Source organism: Arachis hypogaea, chromosome 17, assembly GCF_003086295.3.
Source record: "Arachis hypogaea cultivar Tifrunner chromosome 17, arahy.Tifrunner.gnm2.J5K5, whole genome shotgun sequence".
Lineage (NCBI taxonomy): Eukaryota > Viridiplantae > Streptophyta > Magnoliopsida > Fabales > Fabaceae > Arachis > Arachis hypogaea.
The window spans coordinates 59186732-59195574 of NC_092052.1; the positions used below are offsets into that span (position 1 = coordinate 59186732).

Consider the following 8843-nt stretch of genomic DNA (forward strand, 5'->3'; position numbering starts at 1 on the left):
TTTGATTCAAAAATTTTAAGTTTGTTACTTCCCTTTTAAGAAAGGTTCAATCTTTAAATTCTAGAATCATATCTTTTAGTTTCTTGTTAGTCAAGTCATCAATTTTAATTTTCAAAATCAAATCTTTTTAAATTTCTTTTTCAAATCTTTTTTCAAAATAAATTTCAATCATATCTTTTTCAAAACTTAATTTCAAAATCTTTTTCTAACTTCTTATCTTTTTAAAATTTATTTTCAAATCTTTTTCAATTAACTACTTGACTTTTTGTTTGATTTTAAAAGTTTACTATTTCTTATCTTTTTCAAAACCACCTAACTACTTTTCTCTCTCTAATTTTCGAAAATCATTAAACACTTTTTCAAAATTCTTTTTAATTAACTAATTGTTTTCAATTCTAATTTTATTTTATTTTCCTTCTTAAATTTCGAATTCTAACTCATAATTAAAATAAAAACAAAAATATTTTTCTTTTCTTTTAATTAAAAATTCGAATACACTCTCTCTCTCTCATCTCTTTCTATTTATTTTAGTTATTTACTAACACTTCTCTTCTGCTTATAATTCGAACCCTCTCCCTCTCTCTGTGTTCGAATTCTTCTTCTTCTCCCTTCTTCATTCTATTCTTCTATTCTTCTACTCACATAAAGGAATCTCTATACTGTGACATAGAGGATTCCTCTTCTTTTCTGTTCTCTTCTTTTTCACATGAGCAGGAACAAGGATAAGAACATTCTTGTTGAACCTGATCCTAAACCTGAAAGGACTCTGAAGAGGAAGCTAAGAGAAGCTAAAGCACAATACTCTGGAGAGGACCTTACAGAAATTTTCGAAAAAGAAGAAGATATGGCAGCCGAAAACAACAACAATGGTGGAAATGCAAGGAAGATGCTTGGTGACTTTACTGCACCAACTTCTGACTTCTATGGAAAAAGCATCTCAATCCCTACAATTGGAGCAAACAACTTTGAGCTTAAGCCTCAATAAGTTTCTCTAATGCAGCAAAATTGCAAGTTTCATGGACTTCCATTGGAAGATCCTCATCAGTTCTTAGCTGAATTCTTGCAAATCTGTGACACTGTTAAGACCAATGGGGTTAATCCCGACACTACAAGAAAACCAGGATTTTGCTACGCTTTTAAAGCGTGGCAAAAAGTGGGAAAAAGCGTAGCAATAGCTTTTTGCCACGCTTTTTTAGCAACCGGCACGCTTTTGAAAGGGTCACAACTGCTAGCGTGCCGGTTGCTCTATCGCCACGCTTTTAGTGACCTATGGCCACGCTTTTTTCGTCGCCACGCTTTTATCTATTGCCAAGCTTTTAAACGTGGCCGTATGCGAGAGGATATGGCTACGCTTTTAAAGAGTGCCATTAACTAGAGATACGGCTACGCTTTTAAAGCGTGCCAGTAGCTAAAGATATGGCTACGCTTTTAAAGCGTGCCAATAGCTAGAGATATAGCTATGCTTTAAAGCGCGGCAAAAAGTGGCTGCTGTACGAAAATAGCTACCCTTTTAAAGCGTGGCTATAAGTTTGTTCAAGTTCAATTGTTTTTTTTTTTAATCTTCATAATAAAATCTAACAAAATTCATAAATAATGTAAAATTTAGACAATATAAAACCTCCATAACAATTTTAATTACTATTAACAATATCAAACCTTCATAAACTTGTACACCAAATATAGTGGTTGATCACAAGACAAGCTCTAACAAAAAATCAAAGTGATAATAACTACCCATGAATTTGTATTACATGCATTACAATTCCAACAACTATTACATTATCTACATCCTCTAAAAACTACAAAATACCCTTTCCTTTTGTGATGTCTTGCTGGTCACCTGAGATATCATAGGCCAACAACCCTTTCCATCTGTCCTTATCTGTCTGCTTGTCCTCATCGATCGCCACAGTCTTGAAGCTTTCAGAGGAAACCTTGCTACTACTGTGGATTCTTGATGTAACCTTCTTCAAGCTGCTTCCAAAGAAAGCTGATGAATTGGGAACTGATGAAGCCACAGCTCCAGAACCATTCAAACTCACCTGCAATGTAAAATTACATTATTCTCTTGTTATTTAAAAGTTACTACTCTATTCAAAACTCTAATCCAGTTTTTTTAACTATACAAAAAATCATGAACCGCATCTAAATAGATTGATAACTCACAAATTAATGATATGTATGTATCCATAGTCCGCATGATCATTATTTTTCTAATTTGGTATCTATAACTGATTACTAATTCACACTGCATCTAATCCAATTACTATCCTAATCTTATACATAGTTTAAAACTAGAAGTGATAAATTGAGTGAATAGAATTAATTGAAAGAAACAAAGTAAGGCAAAAGTATCATATTGGTTTTCCTTTGACAGCTCCTATGGTTGAAACTGAAGCAGCCATGGCTGTGTTATTGTCCTTGTAGCAGCAGAGAGTAATTGTACTTACTACAGAGGAAATAATGAACACTATAATGAATACTCATGAGTTGTGAAAGCAGTCCCCACCACACCCAAACCCTTTTTCCCTATTTTTTAGTAACTAGAATCTGTGACGATTGGTCAACTTTAAGTTCAAACTATAGTAATCTAATTATATACTGCACGGGTAAGACAAATCCTTTTTCTCCCCAATATTTAACCAAATGGCTAAGTGGATAGAAAAGAAAGTAAAAGAAGAAGGTGGAAACAGAGTTCATAAACTCACAGATCTGTCAAATTCCAACATGAAGCATCTTTTTACATCTTCTTTGGTAGGTTTGCAACCACAGCGATCACGTCTGGAAGTGAGGTATGAGAATTTAGCATGTGTAATGCAAAACAGCAGCCACCTCCAACTTGATCTCACTAGCATAATTTAAGAGAATATCATGGAACTCACAAGTGAAAAAACATCAAGGGGAGACATAAATATAAAGAATCAACATAACATACTTTGGGGATTTCATGTAGTTATCCCATTTGTGTGCACCATTTGGACGAAGATGATCTTGTATACAGGCAGCTGATTTACCATTTTCCTAAGTCAGAAAGTAGTTTGGAATCCCACGTACAGAATCTTTGTAATTGCCAAAGTATATATCTTTTGGAAGATGGTCATAATTCTTCTTAAACATTGATAGCTGAATCAACAGATCAGGAGAAAACGAAGGAGATAGAAGTATCAATGCCAAAACATGCAACTGCATTTATAAGGAAACCAATACATGATATTTATCGGTTTCCTCTTTACAAAGTACTGCTCAATTAAAATCTAAGGATTACAAATTCAATAATTTAAAATTCATTCCATTGCACAATAATTGGTTGAACTATTGAAATCAATCTATGCCTTTTAATTCTGGTCAATAATTATTGTCCAGTAATGGCTACAAGGTTCATTGTTGCATTAAGACAGAAAGTGTAAAGAGCAGAATTATAGAGGAGAGAGTTGAAGTGAACATGAAGAAAGAACAGAGGAGGTGGAACTTTGGAAGGCATCAGGGTGATACCATTCCAGTCTCTGTGAGTGTATTAATAGAAGAATGAAATACAGAAAAAGCAGAGAACAAGGTAGCATTAGAGAAGCTACCACTCTCCTAAGGTCCGGCCCAACCTAAATTTCTCTTTCCCTCTTTTAATTCCCTTCACCTCTCTCATATACATTCTCAACTCTCTCTCCTATAATAGAATCGTCCATCACTCACACCCTCCGCACTAACTTTTCTTCTGCTGTTTATAAAAGGCAAGGGAGCTATTTTACGACTATCTTTTCTAACTAAATTAAGTGATTCATTTCCCTCTACTAAGCCTTAAAAGTAAAACCAAATAGAAAAATAGATCTTCATGATTCTAAAAGTCAAAATTCCTTTTGTTATTCACTGATTCTACAAACTCAGGTACTCCAAAGGGTTCTTTATTAAGTAATAAGTAGAACAGAAAATTTTGGCAAAGGACTATGTACAGCTTCAGCAACTTACCTCACTAAAAGGTTCTTTAATATCATCTCGCTCAACACTGCTCACCTGAAAACCATGGACACAAGCATTATTACACCACTGAAGTTCTTACCAGTTCCATCAAGGAAGCATGAACCAGCAAATTCTACTCACATAGTTGGGAAATATGACCACGTCTACATTTCCTAGAACCTCATGAAGCAACTGCCTCAAAGAATACTCTCGAGCACCCGCTGGGTGCATTAATTCATCTGTATCAAGGTGAAGAATCCACTCCATACCAGCATCCTGATGTTTAAACGTGAAAAATAGTGTGTTAATTATCTAAAGTAGGCACCAAATGATAACAATTTTTATTGAATAGTATGTGCTGCAAAACCATTTTGCCATGATAATAGCCATCTCCATATTGAGGCATTACTTCACAAAAAGTTCGTAATTGTATGGTTTATAAAAGAAACCTACTAGCCATGTCTCATTCCAAATTCGGCTGATGCAACCAACAATGTAAAGAATAATAATAAAAAAAAACTATCTCAAAAGCTGAAGATTTAGGGTCTCTCAGGAATTGAAAATCTCAAGAACAATCTACAATTTGTAAACTAAAAGAAATAAACTCAACAGATAACAGTTGTTAAGAAATTGGTAAAAACCTCTTTGCTTGTTGCTCTTCCAGCTCCTTTGTTCTATATAAAACCTTGACACCCTGATGAAATAAGATAACCAAATAAAAATAATATATTATTAAGGATTAGAAAATCAGAAAACAAAAATAGATCCAAAGTGGCCACATCTTGACTTGTTTGTCGCAGCCTCCGGAGAAAACCGTTGTTCCATCATCCTTCCAAGTGGAGCATAAAACCTTAAACAATAAAAGAGAACATTAATTATAATGCCATCTCAGTCCAAAAGAAATTTCCAGTAATACCACTAATAATAATTATTTCTTTTTCTTTTTTTTTAAATAAAATGAGCTGAAATTCATTACTGGTTGGTCATGAGATATTGAAGCCTTGGGTGTGCTGTTGATAACAGTTCCATTCCTTGCAATCTCCCAACATCAAACGTACGATATTGACAAAAGAAATTCACCAAAAAAAAATATTTGTCTATCAAACAATTAAACCAACATAAGAGCCTTTTCTTCACACAAATTTGAAGAGCTGGTTTAGTTTTAGAAGTATTTTCTGTCACCATTTCTTCTTTCTAATACTAATTACAAAAAACATCTTATCACTTTCAGTTTGAGAAGTTAATGGTAAAAGCAAGAAACACCAAAAAGATAACATTGTGACCATTTTTTTTTTGTGAACTAATATTAAAAAATAGAAATAACAAAAAATATTAACAAAAAAATATGCCCTAATATCCAAGTCAAACTCAAACCTGGTTATCCCATGAAGTAGTGACAAGAAAATTGGCCTTGGAACTGAAACAAAGGCTGGAAATTGAATCACCAGGTGGCTGGGTTACCTAAAAAAATTGCAACCACAAATTAACAATAACCAAAATAATAATAATAATAATAATAATAATAATAACAATAATAAGAGACCGTAATAATGATAACAATGCGAAAGAATAAGAAAGTGTTGAAGCAGAGATTGGAAAATGTAGAATGAAATACCTCGTATGATTTGTTGGGATTTGTATTGGCGGAACCGAATGTGGACATTTTGAAGAAAAACAAAGACAGAATCTACTGAAAGAAAGAGAAAGAAGAGTTTAATAAATCAATTCAGAGTTTAATAACATCAGTTCTGTTCTATTCGATAATTCCATAGCACCCAAAAATAATATTAACCAAAAAAAATAAATCAATTCAACTAACACATTTAACACAACACAACCACAACCAACTCTATGCACTGATTTAAAACAGAACTGCATGGTTGCTACAGCTCTCCATCATTTAAATCTATATTACCTTTTTCTTTTAAACTAAGAAACTTTAGAAATTAAATTTACCAAGAATGGTGGAGTGATGCCACTGAATGATAAGTTTCCAAAAGGTCAACAAAGCACTTTAAATTCATTATTCTATGGGAATGCTTATTGATTACCAATAGACCATTGACTACTGTAAGTCATTAAGCATAGACTACCTTGTATCAGAATGTTTATCAAAAGATAACAAACACAACATTACCTTGCCTAACTTGGTGAGAATAGGAGGCACAACCTCTTCTATTTTTGACACCTGAAACAGTGACAGTTAAATTAGATTTTGACGAAACTAGATATAACAAATGGTATCTAAATAGGGGAAAAGAGACGAAACAGTAGCAGAAACTGAGATTTAAATCAAAACCAATGTGGCCTCCTAAACTATAAAATTTGAGAAAAATAAAAGAAACCGTAATAGTATCACGCTTTCCAGAGAGTTGAATCTCCTATTCCAACAGTTTAAATGATTTCCTCACCATCTCCTGCACCCTAAATATCCTCCCCACTCACCTCAATCATGAGAATCCCACCCCTCTCCTAGCTTGCCATTTGGAAGGTTAGTTACAACATTTGTTGGCTCATTAACTCCCCTAGTCCCTGTTATCCACTTCCTATGTTTTATCACATATATATATATGCATAATGTGGTGGTTCCCCTAATATAGCACTATAGCATCCTATGAAAATTGTCCCCTAGTTCTTTTCAAATCTTTTACAGAAACTTCCTGTTAGGAAACACTTGTTTTGTAAGACAAATACAAGGAATCAAGAGAACAAGAGTTAATAACGCTAGAGATGAAAATCTAAATGGATTTCTTATCCTCGACTCTATTAACTACTAGGAAAAAGTTAAAACAATAGTATTAACTTGGTTTCAACTTTTAAGAGGAATGCAGCTTTTTAATTTAGCACAACACAAAAATAAATCAATTCAGAGATTAATAACATCAGTTCTATTCTATTCGATAATTCCATAGCACCCAAAAATAATATTAACCAAAAAAATAAATCAATTCAACTAACACATTCAACACAACACAACCATAACCAACTCATATGCACCAGTTTGATTACAGAGACTTGCTACTTAAATTAAACTTCAATCAAATACAGAATTCTATTTCCTCAAATCTAATAAACATAACAGGATTCCCGAAAGACATTGTACCTACCCTGTGATGCGTTCTTCATCAGCGGGTAAGTCCACGCATGTTCTTCGCAAGTTTTAAAACTTTTTCAAATCCTATTTAACCATAGGAAAAGAAATAGGAAAATCGATGACTGAAAGTGTGAAATAGGAAAAGAAATAAAAGAAAGCAATAAGAACAAGACTTACAAAGAAGCAAGAAGCTAAGATCGATGAATGCCTAGAGAATCTAGTTTCTTCCAAAGCTAAGCAGGAAGGGAGCAGCGCCGAAGGAGTTAGGGTTTGCAAAAATGGAAGGGAACGGCAGCAAAGGGAGCATCGACGGCAGGTTTGCGACGGCAACTGAGCGGAGGGAGTCACTGCTAGAGAGTCACCGCAGAATGAGGGTTAGGGGTACCTGAAGAGGGATTGTCGGTGGAGGCATTGCGAGCGCAGCTACGTTCTTCACAGAGTGTCGTCGGAGTAGTTCTTCGTCGGAGTGACGTCGTCGCAAGAGTGGTTCGTCGTCGCGGAGTGTCATCGGAGTTAGGGCTTAATGTTTGAAGAAGGAGGAGTTAGGGTTAGGGTCTTTGAATGAAGAAGGATATACGCGAGCTTCTGAAGGGTAGTATACGAGCTTTTGAGTTTTTAATTCAAAGGGTATACGAGCATTTTTTATTTTTTTTTTCTGGGGGAACTTTTTGGCCACGCTTTTAAAGCGTGCCAAAAGGCTTGTAGGAAACGGCTACGCTTTTCAAATGCCACAATAATAAAATCTTGTTGCCACGCTTTAAAAGCGTGCCAAAATCTCTCTATGGCTACGATTTATAAGCGTGGCAAAAAAATATGACTAAATCTCGCATCAACTGCTACCCTCATAAAAGCATGGCCATTGACCCTTTTCGCCACGCTTTTGAAGCGTAGCAAAAAAAATGTGGCCAAATGTCTTTTCAAGCGCCACCCTCACAAAAGCGTGGCCATAGGCCTTTTTTCTTGTAGTGCGAGGTCCACGGACTTATGCTTTTCCCTTTTGCTGTAAGAGACAGAGCTAGGATATGGTTGGACTTACAACCTAGAGAAAGCCTGAACTCTTGGGAAAAGTTGGTCAATGCTTTCTTGGCCAAACTCTTTCCACCTCAAAAGTTGAGCAAGCTTAGAGTGGAAGTCCAAACCTTCAGACAGAAGGAAGGTGAATTCCTCTATGAAGCTTGGGAAAGATACAAGCAATTGCTCAGAAGGTGTCCTTCTGACATGCTTTCAGAATGGAGCATCTTATGTATATTCTATGATGGTCTGTCTAAATTGTCCAAGATGTCATTGGACCACTCTGCTGGTGGATCTCTTCATCTGAAGAAAACACCTCCAGAAGCCCAGGAACTCATTGAGATGGTTGCAAATAACCAGTTCATGTACACTTCTGAAAGAAATCCTGTGAATAATGGGATGACTCAGAAGAAACAAAGTTCTTGAGATTGATACTCTGAATGCAATATTGGGTCAGAATAAAATATTGACTCAGCAAGTCAATATGATTTCTCAGAATCTGACTGGAATGCAAGCTGCATCTGGTGGTACTAAAGAAGCTTCCTCTGAAGGAGAAGCTTATGACCTTGAGAATCCTGCAATGGAATAGGTGAATTACATGGGAGACTCATATGAAAACACCTATAATCCTTCATGAAAAAATCATCCAAATTTCTCATAGAAGGATCAACAGAAGCCTCAACAAGGCTTCAATAATAATAATGGTGAGAGAAATAGGTTTGGCAATAGCAAGCCTTTTCCATCATCTTCAGAGCAACAGACAGAGAATTCTAAGCAGAGCCTCTCT

At 35.2% G+C, this 8843-nt stretch overlaps 1 protein-coding gene and 1 non-coding gene across 10 annotated transcripts; both read right to left on the bottom strand.

Moving 5' to 3' along the window:
- Nucleotides 1-1614: 1614 nt before the first annotated feature.
- Nucleotides 1615-7634, bottom strand: LOC112766858 (protein RAE1). 9 transcript variants are annotated; one of them, XM_072222864.1, is made up of 13 exons: nt 7223-7634; nt 7059-7129; nt 6089-6139; nt 5567-5641; nt 5326-5412; nt 4928-4990; nt 4739-4801; nt 4593-4645; nt 4093-4227; nt 3961-4005; nt 2936-3123; nt 2709-2848; nt 1615-2042 (listed from the first exon to the last, which is right to left on the bottom strand). In XM_072222864.1, the coding sequence occupies exons 4-9, from the start codon at nt 5612-5614 to the stop codon at nt 4182-4184; spliced, it is 360 nt and encodes a 119-aa protein (XP_072078965.1). In that variant the 5' UTR covers nt 5615-5641; nt 6089-6139; nt 7059-7129; nt 7223-7634; the 3' UTR covers nt 1615-2042; nt 2709-2848; nt 2936-3123; nt 3961-4005; nt 4093-4181. The 9 variants fall into 9 exon arrangements, with proteins under 9 accessions (XP_072078965.1, XP_072078970.1, XP_072078972.1 ...); XM_072222869.1 differs by having other exon boundaries at nt 2936-3183; XM_072222871.1 differs by having other exon boundaries at nt 4731-4801.
- A 527-nt stretch (nt 7635-8161) lies between these two features.
- On the bottom strand, nt 8162-8269 carry LOC112768411 (small nucleolar RNA R71). Its single transcript, XR_003185844.1, has one exon. It is a non-coding gene; the product is annotated as a small nucleolar RNA R71 (small nucleolar RNA).
- Between the last annotated feature and the right edge of the window lie 574 nt (nt 8270-8843).

Coding starts and splice junctions, on each gene's coding strand:
- LOC112766858 (XM_072222864.1), bottom strand. CDS start 5,614: ATGTCCACATTCGGTTCCGCCAATACAAATCCCAACAAATCATACGAG. Junction 4,991..5,325: donor CTACTTCATGGGATAACCAG/GTTTGAGTTTGA, acceptor TGATGTTGGGAG/ATTGCAAGGAATGGAACTGT. Junction 4,646..4,738: donor CCGGAGGCTGCGACAAACAA/GTCAAGATGTGG, acceptor TTATTTCATCAG/GGTGTCAAGGTTTTATATAG.